This window comes from Chaetodon auriga, chromosome 3 (assembly GCF_051107435.1).
Source record: "Chaetodon auriga isolate fChaAug3 chromosome 3, fChaAug3.hap1, whole genome shotgun sequence".
NCBI classification, from domain to species: Eukaryota; Metazoa; Chordata; class Actinopteri; order Chaetodontiformes; family Chaetodontidae; genus Chaetodon; species Chaetodon auriga.
This window is the reverse complement of record NC_135076.1, coordinates 2771845-2789118: the sequence shown is the minus strand read 5'-3', so window position 1 is coordinate 2789118 and position 17274 is coordinate 2771845. Positions and strand designations below refer to the sequence as shown.

Sequence of the window (17274 nt, the reverse complement as noted above, 5' to 3'; positions counted from 1 at the left end):
AGCAGTTTGATTTGGCAGAATGACCAAAACAAAGAACGAAATGGATAAAAAGAGAACAAGAAAGCCAAACTGGACACAAGAGCAGTGTCTGCTGCTGGCACAGCTCGTGGATGAAAATAAAACAGTATTAAGAGGGAAACTGGGTCCCAGGATCACAGCCCAAGGGAAGAGGCAGACTTGGGAGCACATTGCCCAGCAGATCAATGCGTCGTTCCCTCTCCTTTTACGCACGAGCGAACTAACTAAAGGCACATCAGATTAGGCCAGGGTTGCAAAACTCCTACCTTGAACATTACAAGTGAGACAGATGGAAGGAAAAATGAGTAGGTGAAGTTTCAAATATTTAATTTTGCTCAAATATAATGCACAATTGTAGGCTTGGAAAATTGAAGTTTGCACTAACTACTTAGCTAGCAAGTTCACTACTGTGATGCCAGTAACATCCAACAGTTTGTGTTGCATGTTACATTGTGGATCTCAGTCATATGCCATGTTATGTTTTGCATTCTGTTATTCACTTCTTTTAGATAATGAATGATCAGCTGTTCAATTGCATGTGTGTAACTGGCTTAAAGGACACCAGTCAGCTCAGCGCACTCACAGCTTTCAGCTTTGTTTAGTCCAGCTCGTGATTTTGGCACCTACACCAGTACCTCCTTCCTCCATCCTGCCGAGATGACTGCAGTCTTATCTCTGTGGACTTTGGATTTGAAGGAGAGAGGCCAGACTAAGACACAATAAAAGAAAGCTTTTAGCAGTACACCAAGGCTGGGGATGTAGACCTCAAACCAACTACTGAATACTCCTTTATATGTTGTAGAGAAGAGCTCATTACCATTGCACAATGAAGGCATTCAGAAACCACTCTCTTTTCAACCTCTTTTTGTCTCTGAGGTATCAAGGCTGAGGTCAGTTATATTACTAGGTTCTAATATCGAGTCCCAACACTGTTGGTGCTGATCTGATAACAAGATTTAAAGAAACTACTTAGGAATTCAATTACAGCAAAACTAGCCTCAGAAATCTGGGTGAAGTTACAACTAAGTAATAGAAATATTGATTATCTTCTGTTCTTTACGGTATATAAACAGTCACTGCAACAGTACCAATGATTTAGCAGAAACTGAGCTGAATAGTTGCTGTGTTGGCCAAGCAAGCTGACACCTCACATTACTGACGACAATAATAATAATAATAATAAGAAGAAGAAGAAGAAGAAGAAGAAGAAGAAGAAGAAGAAAAAGAAGAAGAAGAAGAAGAAGAATGACACATATTTCATGAGCATTTTCCCTTCCTTTTAGGTGTCTGTTGGCTCATTTTAGTATCTGTGGAAATCAAGTCACAGAGACATTAATGTCCTTGTGTTTTTAAGACAGTTTAAAGCACTGTGATCAAAAAAATCTTTCTTGTGCTGCATTCACATGCTGGGGTGACACCACAGCTTTGAGGTTCAACTGCCAGTCAGCAGCCAAATATGTCAGTTCTTTGTTAAAGCTTTTCCAGTGTCTTGATGATGCCATTGTACAGCACGTTTGTTGTTTTCCATGTGCTTTTTTGTTCTTCTCATTTTGGGACAGGCATTGTTTTCTAATTGACTTAGGAGGTACAGATGACCAAAGAATTTTTTTTATTTGGTTTCGTCTATTAAATTAGTTTTTAGATTGATTCTGAATTCACCCACATCTCAAACCACAGTTTGACCAAACTCCCTTTGAACCATGACAGTTCATTACCCACTCTTTCCTTACTTTCTCTGAGACTGAACACATCATTTCCCATTTAAAGCTGATTGCATTGAATGTATATTAACCCAAATGAAACCCATTTCTGTGATTTACCACTGCTGGTTTTAGCATAATTACTGAAAGAGTACAATAGCAGTCCTGGAGTACTTTATGTGAAGTAATAGAAAGACAAATCCAGAAACTCTTGGTAATTAACTCTTATTCAGAATCAGAAGGGATTGATAGAACAAAGCTTTAGACAATGTCTCATCAAGAAAAAATCCCTGAAGTTCCAAACCTGTCCTAAATTATCTTGCTCTTGTTCTTCTGTACTAAAGGGATTTTTTTAAAACATGCACAGTCAGTCAGGTTTGCCTGATCTATTGTTTAGTATTTTGTTGAAGTCTTCTCTTCTCCTCATGAATGGAATGAAAGGAGTTCGCCCCTTGTCTTAATCTGCACCTGGCTATATGACACTAGCTGGCTCACCTGGAGGAAAGGGGGTTGTTTCCTTATCACAAAGTAAATCTTTAAGGTGTCTGCTCTCCATTGGCTCTGCATGTTTGTTGATGATCTCATGTGACACATACATATGAATAACCGTATACGAAGTGACAGTATTAGAAGTGTTCATTCCCTGGTGGGAGGAGAGGCACAGTAGAGGATGTGGTGATGTTAGTCCAGGAAGATACTGCAATCTCACAAAAAAGAGCGAGCAGTCGACTACCTGTTCACAGCAGGTTGACAGCTCAGTGCACCTGTGTTCAGAATATTTTGGCCACATTGTTTTGTGAATGCACACTCACATCTCATGTTTTTATCTTTCTACTGTCATTCTATGGTTTGCAACCAGCTGATAAGTGATCTGCTTCACCGCTTTAGGATTGTGGGCGGTACTTCTGTCTCACATGCGGGAAGCTGGGGTTCGCCTCAACGTAGCTCAGAAAGTCCCCAGGGACTGGTGACTCTAATAAAAACAGTGGGTGGCTGTAGCTCAGGAGGTAGAGCGGTCATCTGCCAATCAGGAGGTCGGTGGTTCGATCCTCGGCGTTGGCAGTCCACATGCCAAGTATCCTTGGGCAAGATATTGAATCCTGCCCCTGATGCTGTGCCATTGCTGTGTGAATATGTACGTCGCTTTGGATAAAAGTGTCTGCCAAATGACTGTAATTGATCACATAAACCGTTTTATCTTTCAACTATAGCATTAATGCCAGCACATAATTAGGGCTTGTTCGCTCTTTTTACAGGCATCTGAAGGCAGCAGGTATCTCGTCAACCTGCACTCTCTGATTCGAGTGCGCGACCAGACTGTTGTAAAATAATCACATAAACCTCCATGCTCATGTGCACATCAAACTTGTCATTTTGATCAGTTTCTGTACTACAAATCAGGCATTTTGGATATTGATACAGCAATAACTGTGCACAGTCTGCATTTTTAATTGCAATACAGTTAAAGATGTGGCTATGATGACCTTGTTCAGACTTTGTTCAGATTAAATTTTATAGTTGTGTTCCCAGAAACAAGAGAGCATAATTTTTTAAATCCAATTTATGCCACAACATGACAATTTTGGCATTTTTTTCCTTCCCAGACTGCCAGCCATTATTTATTATGTAACAGCCAAACCTACCTGAATAAAAAACAGGAATGGAATTGTACAATATTTCCAGGAACTGTCTTATGACATTTACTTCAAGTCTCTTCAGAGACTTTCAAAACAACACAGGAAAAGTTCATAGTTTCTGTGGAGATGAACTCCATGTGAATTTAACATTTTCACAGCAGTTTGTGGGCTTACCTCGTGGATTCAGAACATCGTATTAGAAAAAAGAAGAATAAATATCCAAGTGAAATATTTCAAACAGACTTTATTTCAACTGATGTATCTTAGCAGTGTCTGGTTTTAAATTGAATGTGAGAGCTTATTTGTGAGAATCTCACTAAATTAGTTCTATTTTGTCCATCCAGTAGTTATGTGTCTCTCATTCATTTCCACTGCATCACTCTGAACAGGTATGTGCTGGAATGTGTGATATCGTTTGGCTTACTGTTACATATGGCTGTCGGTGGCAGGCTTGCTGGGCTGACTTTGGATGACTGGTGGTAGAGCCACCCCCCAGCTCTCCCCCTGTCGAACTTCATGGTTATAGATACAATGAGATGAGATGAGATCTCTGGAAGTTGCACCAAAATTCAAAAAAATGTGTTTAATTAAAATGTTAATTTTTATCAAGGATAATGATCGTAAACAGTAGGTGTTATATAAACTTAAAACAAAATTATATTGAAAAAAAAAATCACATCTAAATCATGTTAAACAAAAAAAAAAGTAAGGTAAAGTTCTCTAAGATTTAAGTTAAAATAAGGCACTACTTTACTTAAAAACATCTGTTTATTCACAAAAATTTGTAGATTTTTAATTTATAGACAGGCTATTCAATAGTTTTGGTATTTGATCATTTGATGACTTCATCTAAATAAAATCAGATCATTTGTGTACACCTTTTGTTCTCCTAAAATCAATTTTTGACATTTGTGGTACTTTCCTTGTCTGTCTATCTAGCTCCAACTACATATTGAATTTAATAGAAATCAAGCAAAAGTTATTTAGTAATTAGTTTTGGCACTTTTTCCATGTGTGTTCTGTATTGGTTCTGATGCTGTTGTAAGCTGTCAGTAGTAGTTGGATTACTGTTATGAATAAGCTATCACTTTGACTCTTTTATGTTTGCTTTGTGTTTAATTTTACAAGATGCGATTTGTATTTTTATTATTTATTTATTTATTTTAGTTAAAAACGAAACTTCTACATAAATACAATCAATTAAAAATCTACACCGCTGTCATAATGTGTCAAGGAGAAACATGGGATGGAACCCAAATGCAGACCAAACAAGAGGCAGAGCTACTGCAGTTCAGTAAATTTATTCAGCTAACGTGCCAAACAAACAAAGAGTGGTGGAAGGTTGAGGCTGGTCAGTGTCAAAACCCAAGTAATAAATCCAAAAGCAAATGAAATCCAACGAAACAGGGAAAAGAGTCCATAAATCCAACAAAAGCAAGCAAGCTCCAGAGAAACAAACAGAACAAAAAATCCAAAATACTGAAAAGACCATAAAATTCACAGGAAGGGTAGGAATGCTTGACAGAGGAAGAATAATGGATGAACTGACAAAGACTGAGGAAAACACGCAGACTTCAATACACTGGGAGGAAAGACTAACGAGGCACAGGTGAAAACAAATGAGGGACAGGTGACACAATCAAACGATTGCAACTGTGGGAAAACACAGGAAGTGAAACAAAAGATGACATATGAGTTAAACTTTCAACATAAAGCAGGAAATAACAAAACTAACACTCAAAACCATGACAGCTGCACTATTCAAATAAAATGTTTATCTTATTATCGTATAAGCTAACTAGCCTGAAGAGGTTGAGAACTGGTAGTAGAACTAAAACACAACTTTTAACGAAACTCAATGTTAATTTATCTCAGCCTTCAAACCCCACTGCTTAAATCAGTGGTGGTCCTGTTTCCTGCTGGATTTTATACAAATGTGACATGTCATAACTGCTTAGATAGATAAGTCTCTTAATTGATTTGTCCTGACAGCTTGATGAGAGGACTGTAAATGCAGTCAACACATCCAGTAATCAATATGGTGGCCCTTGATGCTTTAGGATTGCACAGCATTTATTGGTTTCCGTTTTACAGTCCAAACATTCAGGAGTCTGGAGACTTGTAAAGCAGTTACAACATGTAGTCATGTTATCTCATACATAGTTGCCCTCAACGCTTCACACTTTGAACATTTTGTTTTGTTACTGAAACTGTATTATCATAAAAATACTATAGTACTATAAAAGTACTATAAAACATAAAACTCTGCTGTACAGTCTAGCTGTCTGCATTAGGTGTGTCTGATACTGTGTTTAATGTGTATTACTTAGTCACTCAGACTATTTAGCTGTGGGACTTTGCTTTGATTACCTCAGTTACACAGTAAACATTGTATTATTTTCTTGGCCAAGTATTTGAGTCTTAATAAGGTATGTGTATGCAGCACTTCTCTTGTCATACTGTGACTGTTGTCAAACAGGGCTTACAAGGACTAAAAATGGCAAATTGGTTCTTTTTTTTTTTTGGTTACTTCTCAAAAAAATGAAATACTAATCCAGCAATAATGGATTTTTTTGTCCACTTGGGGGCAGTGGAAACACCTTGTCACACAACATTGACCTATCATCACGTTGACATGGTGGGCTTTGCAAGCAGTTAGGTTAGCAGGCAATTGGCAATTAACACATCCAGCAGTTACGGAGCAATATTATCAGTCATTTGGAGTTTTGTCCATCTGATGAATGTAAATTCAATATTTACCCTCTAGCTAAGAAATGCTTCATGACATTCACCTGCTGCTCTCTGTGGCTGTCTGCTGTTTGTTGTTTTACTTATTTTCCCCGGTGTGGGAACAATAAAGTCCTATCTTATCTTACCTTATCTTTAAAGCTTTTACACTGAAAACAGCTTCCTGCTCTGGACAAACACAACACTATGACAGCGTTGAGAGTGAACCAAAACAATTAAATTTGTGGACCAGACAGCTATACAATGAGCTCAAACTCAGTATAAAGCTCCATAAAGTCAAGGGGAATTGCAGGGACACGTTCCATACTGTCACATTGTCATTTGATACATTATTAAAAACACATAAAATGTAGGCTACAAGATAAATTCTGCTGCAACCCCATATGTCCAACAGAAATATATGTCAGGCGTGCCTTGATCCTGAATTTGCGTGTGGTGCTGACAAGCAATCTTTCTGTTTGTATGAGTTAGCTGTTATAGATGACTTAGATTACCCGGCCACAATTTTTGTTATTGACCAATCCTTCATTTCCTTTTGTTTGTTTGTTTTCAACTATCCAACAATTGTGCCTACTTTACCCAGGGATTGGCAACATGAACCGTGGAGTGAAAGTATTGTGGGTTTGAAAGAAAGGGAAAATGATACCACAAAGCTGAAGAGAAAATATGTTGTTATTGACAAACTAAATAAACTGGAAACATTTCGGTTGTCTTATCAGGGAGTTGGATTTTTGAGTGTGATCATAATTGGTTTACTCCATTTAATTTAGTTTAATCCACCATTTTACACTAGGAAGGTTAATAACTGATTTTTTTAAAAAATGCGAGCATTTATCTGATATGAACAGTTTTTGCAAGGAGTGGACAGCATTGCAAAGATATTTGGATGTATCTGTTTGGTTAAGTCAAGGTCTGGTCACTTCACAACAGAGAATTATTAGTATCCGCACAGTGTACCAAACAGCTACAGTAATAGCTCCAAGAGTCATTCTGTGTGACATAGCCAGTGTGTGTGCCCATATAATATTGTTGCTTTCCACACAAATCAGGTCTAAGTGTATCTAAAGTCTCTAAAATGAAGCTGACGTGTCCCAGTTTGCATATGGCTGTTGCATACTATAGCTGCCAAAGCAGGACTTACATGTCATTAAGTATAATGGATGACGGCACCCATAGCGTCTGCTGGATGTGTCCACTGCACACACTGCCAAGGAGGTGTTTGAACGCATAGGTGAATGCCTGCATGCTCCTGAGGCGGGAGGTGCTCCGCTTCCCAGCTCCTCAGTGCTGCTCTGTCTTCAAGGATACTCAAAATAGGGTTACACACCCCATTTTCATGCTATACTGTAGTATGAAAATTGAGCTGTACATTTGCTTATCCATGGTAGTGAAATCAAACGTATTAGTGCTATTGAAAAGATATTTAACTCTACCTTGTAACCATGACAACAGCAGGGACCACATCAAGTGTGCTTAATTAAAAGACACCTTCTCATTATTGTACATATATCAATTTCAAAAATCTGTCATTATATATTTTGTCTCAGCTTTTACTGACTGCATCTATACCCATATTGGAGTGAGATCTCTGTGAGATAAACAAGTCAAGTGCAGTTAAATGCAGTCAGTTATCTGAATTTGCTTTTTTTTTAGATATACATTAATTCCTTCCATCAAATAAATTCAAGTAACAATCACAGGTTACATTTCACACAGAGCAATGCAAGCTGTTTACCTTGTTAAATCGGCCCCAAAATATACTGAGTTTTGAAAGATGCATAACCTGAAATAGCCCTTTTTCACAGCATGTATTTGACTTGTCACAGCAAGAAGAGCACAGGTGGAACTAATACCATTAACCATGCCTCTTTTCAGCTGAACTCTCCTAGGAAGCCTTACGCACAATACAAAAGCCATGGGACTGGCAAAACTAAGGGATAGAGCTCTTAACAATGTTTTCAATTACACCTGTGCCCAAGCACATTGGATGATGTTTTAAGTAAGGGCAACTGAACATACAAATGTGACAACATGTATTTTTAGTGCAGAATAGGGGCTCTGTGGCAATGTCACTTGTGACAGTAACAATGACAATGGCAACAACACACACAACAACAACAAGGCTCAAGTGCAGCTTCTTCCCAGAGCCTGTTAGGCTTATGAACTGTGACTTTTTTGGTTTATTACTTTTTTAGGTTTATTATCTATTGTGAATATATTTATTATTGTGTTTTTAATATTTTATTATTGTGTTTGCTGCTGGTCCGGAGAGACAACTTTCGTTCCTTCATGTCAAACATGTTGAAATGACAATTGAAGAACCTTGAACCTTGAACACAACCACTCGTTAAGCTTGCAACCAAACACCATGCACACACTCGCTCACACAAAACAATGATTGTGTTATCATTTGGAAGTCTGTGTAACCTATTAGCCATTGCGTTCTGCATCAAGTTCTGATGGTATCAAGTTCTAAAGCAATGTCAAATGTGAACAATTGAGAAATTATTTCCTGTTGGCCATTGGCTCATGGGCATGTGCTTTTCCTGCTATGCCACATTGTCTTTGGAAAAGGTCTGCACCTCAACTGATCTGAACTGATCAGCAAACTTATCAGGTATCTTCATTTTGTACTATGTTATGAGGCAGAAAAAGTCTTGATTTCCACTTAAAAAGCTTAACTGGTTTTATTTCTGTCAAATTGAAATCTTGCAAAGAAGGGATGTGACGCAGCAAATTTTCATGCTATGATTATTATGGCCAAAAGAAAATCATGGTAAACAGTATTAAGATATTATCAAACTCTACTGAAACACTACCATTAGATCTAAACTTGAGACGTATATTGTAGCTCTGCAAAATAACTACTATATTCGTTTAAAACAGCATAAACAAAAGAAAAAACAAACAAAAGGTTGTTAAAAGTTTAGGACAGTGGACAGGAAATTACTTAAAACGAAGCGCACTGTACTCACACTCTCTCTCTCTCATGAATGTTGACACACAGCACATATATGCTAGCCGCACTTCAGTTGATTAAACAGATAATGTTAGCATAACAAGACTAGCTAGAGACAGATGATAAACCAGGTTCTCTGGCCCTGCTGCTCATGCTGTCTTTGACCAGTAGAAAGGCAAAATAAGCTGCTACTGGTAACTGTGCTGTGTTCATCATGCCCTCTAAGAATAATGAGAGAGTTGCAGAGGTTGTTATTGTCTAATGCAAAGTTGATTTTGGTCCCACAACTTTTAAGCTGTTGTTGTTACCTATGCTGAGGATGGTTTACACTTGTTGATGTTGTACACTCAACTTTTGAACAAAAAAATAAATCCTATTACATATATGCTAAAACACTGCAGAGCTGCAATGTAAATTGTAACCAAGGCTGAGAGAATGAAACGGAATCCCTCTGATCGATCAGTTGAAAAGATCAAAGTGCTGTAGAATGGATTCGTTGTGATCTGTATGATGGGACAGTGCACATGGAAGTGCAACCGTCTCTACAGAAGAAAACTGTGATCCAGCACTTAGTCTCCTCCCTGCCTTCCTGTCACAGCACACCTAATGACATGTCAAGATTTAGAAAATTGCCCCCAAACTTTCTCTGAACCATTTCTGTCAGACTTTCTGTAATTGTTCAACTTTCAGACTGAACGTTGAAAGTGGATTTTCAGTCACACTGTGTGGAAACATTCAAAGCTTCCATTAATTGTGCATGTTTCCTTTTCTTTGAAATCTATTCCACAAGATAAAGTTTTTAGGTGTCAAGTTGATTTCACCTACAGTATATTGAAAGGCAGATAAATTGAATGAATGTGTCCAGTTCGAACTGTCGACTGTGTGCATCTGCGCGAATGGCGAAGTTGATGGGATTCATATTGCTCTGGGTTTCATTCCAGAAGGCAGGGAAATCCAGGGGAAGTACAACCTGACCACTGCTCTTTTTGTAATTTGCTTGTGTACTGAAGCAGAAGGGAGTGGTTTGTATCGCTCTGATCCCTGAACTCACACCGTTCTATCTCAGCACATATTCTGCCTTGATGTGCAATCAGTGAAGTTGTGAAGCCTGGGCTGGACTTGCGTTCCAGGTGCATGCATTTCAGTAACCACATCGAATCAGTGGAAACCACAAGAATAATGAAAGGAATAATCCACAACGAGTCACAGCTTATTGTGAAATAATGCAGCAGGCAGAGTTGCCTGTGGAGTGCATTACTTTTGATAACCACAGGGGTTGGAATGAAGAAATCTTTTTATATCTGTTCAAATACTGTTAAGACATATTTTGGGTATATTCTGTTGAGATGTCCCCAGGGCCCAGTAGTGTAAGACGCTTACCATGTAAACACAATTTCCCTTTGATAACCATGACCTGGATGAGCGTTTTCACAGATATCCCCAGTTCATTTTGAGTCTTTGTTGCATGTCCCTTGCCCGTCTGTACTCTCAAATGTGAAGTAAAAGCAAAATTAGCAAAAACAAATGAATTGATTAAAATTAGAATTAGAAAAAAAAATGGGTCGACCATATATTGTATCCATATATACATAAAACCAAAATACTGAGCTTAATAAGTCGCTCCAGTTGAGGTTGATAATTCTCTGTGTTTGATCGACATCTTTGGCATTGGACACAGACATTTGAATTGAATATATAAACATCTTCATGCAGCTTTAAAATCTATAAACAATAGTAGAAAATGAAGAAAATTTTGTGAATTCCCTTGGGGATGAATAAAGTATCTATCTATCTATCTATCTATCTATCTATCTATCTATCTATCTATCTAAAAGCTGCTTTCTCGCTCCACCAGAGCTGTGCAGTTATCTGGAAATAATGTAACCTCCCTATCAAATCAAAATCACATATTCCCCATGTATCAATGTAAGCATTCCATTTCTGAAATATTACTAAATCTGTTAATGCTAATCAAAAATGGACATTCATGGACTGGGGGATGATTTAATACAATTGAAAGCTGTAAATGATTGCATGCCTTATTTTATCCTTAAGAATTCTACAGAGCTGGTATTGAAATGCCACAGCAGAAACATGAATGTGCCATCTGGCTCAACTCTGTGACAATCATGTTACATTTTCTCCAAGCTGTGGTTTAGCAGTGATGTGTGTGGAACTAAATCACAGTCTATGTTTGAATGAATCAAAAGTAATGTTTTGACTTATCAGCCTATGATGGTTGTGTCCAGGGGCCAGTGCTCCTGTTGTAATATGCCTGGATGCCCTTGTGCTCCCACTAAAATTCAGTAGGATTTTCTGTGAGGAACACTGAGTTTGTTAAAAAATATTTCAGCCAGTGTGTGAGTATGATACTGGACCACAGACTCCAGGTGTGAGGAAAGGTGAAAACATTTCACAAAAAGGAGTTGAAGGAAAGAGTTAGCTTGTTCTTCAGTGTTGCTAATGATACCAGTTCTGTGGTTTGTGAAAGACTTGTTAGTTGACATTAGCAGTGATCTGTCACCCCCCCCCCCCCCCCGAATATCTTCAGGCTGTGTCTGTAACCTGCTATAGGTTGTGTGCCCAAAAACTGAAGGTGTCCGTGGACTCGGCCTATAAGTTGCTTGTAGGGAGGGGGAGTTTCAGTATTCAGAACTGATCAGTACCTGTGTCCTCAGTTTAGTTTCACAGTAGGGTTTAACTGGCCCCTCTAAAACAACAGCTGGTCCCATTTGGCGCCGGCGATTTACATGAGCCAGAACTGCCACTGAGTGTTGCTGGTTTAGGAGGTCATGTTTGGCTCAGGTTGATGTAGACAAATAGCAGGAAAGTGAGAGTGGAAGCAGGTGCTATGTGTTACTGCAGGTCCACTTCATTTCTGAGTAATTCTCCCAAGATATTACTCTCGCTGAAAATGAAAGTAACAATCATAATTGCAATGTTTTTGTCTCAGACATCAGGTCCCCACATATACTCAGTTTCCATTATGGCTGCTGGTTATTTAGTCAGTTCAGGTAATGAGTTTAGAGTGTGCCTCATTTGGCATGCTGAGTGCATGTCATTTAATTCTTTAATTTTATAAGAAACTTGATTCAGGATCTAATTTCTTCTGCAACTACAATACATATAATACATATGATGTACTGTGTAAAGCATTTAAAGTTACAGCAACCATTAAATAACAAAAAATCGCCAGTGAGTGTTTAAGTAGTATTTCAGTAAGGTGCAGCTAAAATCACTGATGGTGTGTTTAATATTTAGTTTACCATTACTGATAAAAAGGGATAGGACAGAATACTTGCTATATACAATGCAATATAATTCAACAGCAGTGTAACTGTAGCCGCTAAAATGATCATACAGTTGAAACAAAACCTCTCTGAAACAGAACAAAAATGGAAGATTCTAACTTTCATGGAGGAAGGATTTATCGCAGGGCTGTTGCATTCGACTGCATTATGACCAAATAAACTGGCAACTGTTTATATTTTCACACTGCAGGTGAGACGAGTGTGGGGCAATTGCTCTGCAGCTGTGCTAGACGTCACTATAATTGGGCAGAGGCACTGAATAATATAGGTAGAGTGTGAGGAAGAAAAAACATCAGTAATAAAATTGAGTATTTAAAAAAAAAATAAACATATCTATAAACATATCATCAAGTTAGACATAACAAAAGCCATAAGTGCTTGACAAATGGAAATATCACAGTCAACCTGTCAACCCAACCAGATGTTTAGAGCAGCAAGTAGGGATGCTTCGATAAACTTTGCTGAAGTGTGTATTCACAGGTGTCACATGACCACGCACCCAAAACAATGCACAACCTCGATCATTAACATCAGCTCTCTTGTCCTTTTGCAGGTGTCACTCTTTGATTTTGTGAGGTCGTAGCCAATCAGCAGCAGTGTCAGGACCAGAGGAGAGTGTACCAACAGCCAGAGGATGGACCTTAGATTCAGACGGCTGTCGCCTCTCACCAGGGGAGCTCTTCATCTCCTGCTGCTGGCCAGACTGGTTCTGCCTTCTCACACAGAGAGTGAGTACTAATATTATACAGACATTGTTAACACTTTAACAGTTTCACAAGATCCATTAGCTGCCACTGAGTCTGCAGAGACAGCTTTTAAATTGGGTTTTGTTATGTGACTGAAACACTGCACTGCTCTTAAGGTTTTATGCAAAAAAAAAAGTTATCTCAATACATCATCATTGTTGTCAGATTAATTGCTGTTTATTAATTACAAGAGCATCACTGAGGAAGTTGGTAACCCCTTCTTCTGTTTTGATGATTCAAAGATGCATTTGGAAGTTTTAGCAAGCTAAATTGGAATGTCGAGGTTTACAGAGATGTTTGTTGAGTAGTATTAGTATTTTGAAAGTTATGCAGAGCATTCCTTGCTGCTCATTGGTTTGGGTTGTTCAGCAGCCTCACCCTTAATTTTGATCTGAGTATCTCCACAGGAGTCCCATTCAGAGACAAAAGATTCTCATCACACTGTTGTTTCACTGCATTGTCACCCAGTCTGTCCCATTGTAGTGTTACACATTGTACAAGACCTCCTCCAGTTACAGTTTCTTTTACAGTATCTTTTACAGCATTAACACTCCAGACATTGTTCCTACTGCCCTTTATTATACACATAAACTGTAAATTCATATTTTCACATTGTATCACCAAATCAAGAGTCAAAGTGAAACCAGAACTTCTGGGGTGTGTTCCAGAAATAAGAAAACCTCATTCAAAATGACACTAAACTTTTCACTAAAACTCCAGCGCTACAACATAGTCTTAGGAGTATGCCATGTAGTTCACTCCATTTCTCTTGACAGGGATATAACATTTATGAAAAACAATGTAACGCCTATGTGTGTTTAATGTTTCTCGTTTTAGCTGCCTTAAATGAACACCATTCCTGTCATGGGTTGAATGTCACCAGCTTGACTCCGGCTGAGGCCAGTCGAATACAGTACTGGCTACAGTGTAATAATGGCTGGAGAGGGCCCACGGGCATAGATGTTTTTTTAAAGAGTTACTTAACACCAGCTTATCTGGTGGAAAGTTACAGGTACGCTTGACCAGCATCAGTAGTGGGTATGGTTGGAAGGGGTCAGAAGTATATTTCCTTGCACCTGTAACCATACAGATGTCATGGGGTCCTTAAGACAACATGTATTACTGATTATGTCAACACATTGTCAGCCAAGCAATCTCCTAACCATGGCTGGATGCAGAGAAGAAGGTTCTGGTTTGATGAACAGGTATTATCACTTGCAGATTAATTCAATGTTATCCATGTATGAGTAGAGTATGAAAAATAAAAGAACAGGTGCTGCAGAAAAGTTGCCACTGTGAGTGATGTGTTATTATTATATACTGTGAAACAGTGTTAGATAAAAACTATATTATGTCTTGACTCAAAAACTCGAGCCCTCATGCTTGCACAACCATTCAACTTGCTTTTGTTACATTAACCAAATGTTTTTCATATGAACTTGATTATGCATGGGGATTTTGAGGGACCTAGAGGCACGAGACCCTGTGCAATAACACCCTTTCACCCCCCTTGCAAGAGCTCTGATTGCAGCTGAGAAGTTAGAAACATGTCTGAGAGTGTTGGTAGATATCATGAATAAGAGGGAAATAAAGGTTCATGTTCTTATAGCCAGTGCTGTAGCAGACACTTATAGATGGTAAAACATGGATAGTAAAACCTAGACACTTGCTGTTGCTAAAAAACAATAAAAAGAACAATAGAAGAAACCCTAAAAATGACTTTTATTGAGAGATGCTAGTGATCAGAGGCTGGCCCAACAAAGAATAAACTGACCCAAGGTTTGGTCATGGCTGCTAGATCTGTCTAGCAACTGTGCCTTTTAGTTACACTAGTCTATTTGTCATGCCCTGCATCTGTAATGTGAAGAGAACACTAAAAACAACATGCAGCCACCATTATGAGCACTGACTCAGAAAGCGGGTCATCCCTGGGTTTAGCGACTAAAAAAATGATCTGCATGCATTGACCAGACCCTAGTTAATACAATGATGGTTCTGTGGTTCTCTCATGAGAATTCCATTGAACCAAATCAGCCATGTGTAATGAGTACAACATTACATTTGGGGAGGGGATTGCAGGTAGAAGTGAAAGGTTGAGTAGGATCATTAAGAAAATGGAATTTCATATTAGTGTAGCCAGAAAGGGAAATGAGATTGACATATACAGCAGGAGTTAGTTAATCAAGTCTGCGACTGAGAAGCCAAACAGTCAAACATGATAACACAAAGAAAAGAAAGAAATAGCATTTATTTAGTCATAGCATTCCATACAGCAACATCAGATCTTAATTATCTGTGTTGGTGTCATCGCTGACTGCTTTTATGCAGGTACGGGTAAACTCAGTTTAGGAGAATATGGTGCATCAGTTTCCTCAGCATAGTTTACCAGATGTTACGCCCCAGTCTAGGGGAGCCAAGACGCAACATAAAAGAGTGACAAAAAAAACAAACTTTGTCTCCAAATCAACAAATATTCTACGACCAAACCCAGGTTCAATAGTAAACAATCAATTTATTGGTATTAACAAAAAGAGACCTGATGTACAGGTAAAAAAAAAGGCCACAGCCAAAACAAAACAAAATAGTGCTAACTATATACAGTGTTACAAACGACCAACCAAAACCTGAAGAAGATCCAAAACCCACCACCAGAAACCACACTACCAAAACTAACTCTACCACAATACACAACGGAGATCTGGGGACAAAGTTCTTTAGTTCAAAACGCCAGAAACATAGGAGCCACTGCTGTCAAGCCGAGTCCCCCGGCGAATGAGAAATCCCTGGTTTAAGAGAGCTGGATGCTGCAGCAGGGACCAGTCGGAGAGCGACACCACTTGGCTTACGGAGGAGGGCAGGACCAGCACAGCTGCTCAAAAAAAAAGAAGAGCACACACTCACACACAAAAACATGAACCGGACAAAAAGACGCCACAGGACCACACAGGAACAAACACATAGCACAATACGGCCAGGGCCGTAACACCCCCCTTCCTAAATATCAGACATTCCCCTACTATGTCTGATACCTCAGGAAGAGACACGAGACAGAGCATCAGCTAACACATTTTCTGTGCCTTTTTTATGTTTAATTTCCAGGTTAAAATCCTGGAGCAACAGGGACCACCTCATGAGTCTCTGGTTTCCGTTTCTCATCCGGGCCAGAAACACGAGGGGATTGTGGTCAGTGTAGACCATCACAGGCACAGGACTGGAGCCTACATAGACTTCAAAGTGCTGCAAAGCTAACAGCAATGAAAGGGCTTCCTTTTCAATGGTACTATACTGTACCTGATGCCTATTGAACTTCTTGGAGAAGTAGCAAATAGGGTGGTCAATACTGCGGTCATCTTCCTGCAGCAGCACCGCACCTGCACCGCTGGCGCTTCCGTCCACCTCCATCTTGAAGGGGCGCTCAAAGTTAGGAGCAGCTAGAACAGGTGTGCTACAGAGGAGGGCTTTGGCTGCCTGGAAGGCTTTTGTGCAGCCAGAGGACCATTCGAATGGGCGGGAGGTACTGGTTAAACTAGTGAGTGGAGCCACAACATCAGAGAAATTCCTACAGAACCCGCGATAATAGCCAGCCATCCCTAAGAAACGGCGAAGCTCGCGCCGCGTCTGAGGCACAGGGAAGTCGAGGATGGCCTGGACTTTATCAGCAAGGGCCCGCACCTGACCCTGACCTACCTGCCATAACACCAGACACGTAGTGTTTGACGTAACATTTGAGTTGTCAGATGACTTGTCCAATCAAATTGTACATATTTTATCATTCCATCAGAAACAATGAGTCATTTACAAATGGACAAAAAGACAAAATCACCTCTAGTGTCCCCTAGAGGCTGCAATGTTCACTGAAAAGAAACTGTTACTTGGTATTAAATGTTGGTCAGAATAAAAATCGTATAAATGATTTTGCATTCATTAGCTTTAAAGAGTTTGTTGCCCCATTGGACAGCAATTTGGTGAGTACAATGTTGTCATAACCAATAGAACTGCTGGTCAGAGCCATGAAAGTTACAAGGTTGTTTTACTTGAAAGGTAATTGAAATGAAAAGCATTCTTCCACCAGCCCTGTCTCCTAGCAGTTATGTTTATATACAACTAATTTAACTAATTTGCAGCAGTAAATACATCTTGAGGGAAACTATCCAT

At 39.1% G+C, this 17274-nt stretch overlaps 1 protein-coding gene across 7 annotated transcripts in view; it reads left to right on the top strand.

Annotated features, from left to right (window-relative positions):
* Nucleotides 1-17274, top strand: part of ptprfa (protein tyrosine phosphatase receptor type Fa) — a 328374-nt gene that overhangs the window by 83092 nt on the left and 228008 nt on the right. For all 7 annotated transcript variants that reach the window (XM_076722953.1, XM_076722954.1, XM_076722952.1 and 4 more), the window contains one exon: nucleotides 12927-13101. In XM_076722953.1, coding sequence (XP_076579068.1) covers nucleotides 13008-13101 — 94 coding nt within the window. In that variant the 5' untranslated portion in view covers nucleotides 12927-13007. The remainder of the gene's footprint in view (nucleotides 1-12926; nucleotides 13102-17274) is intronic.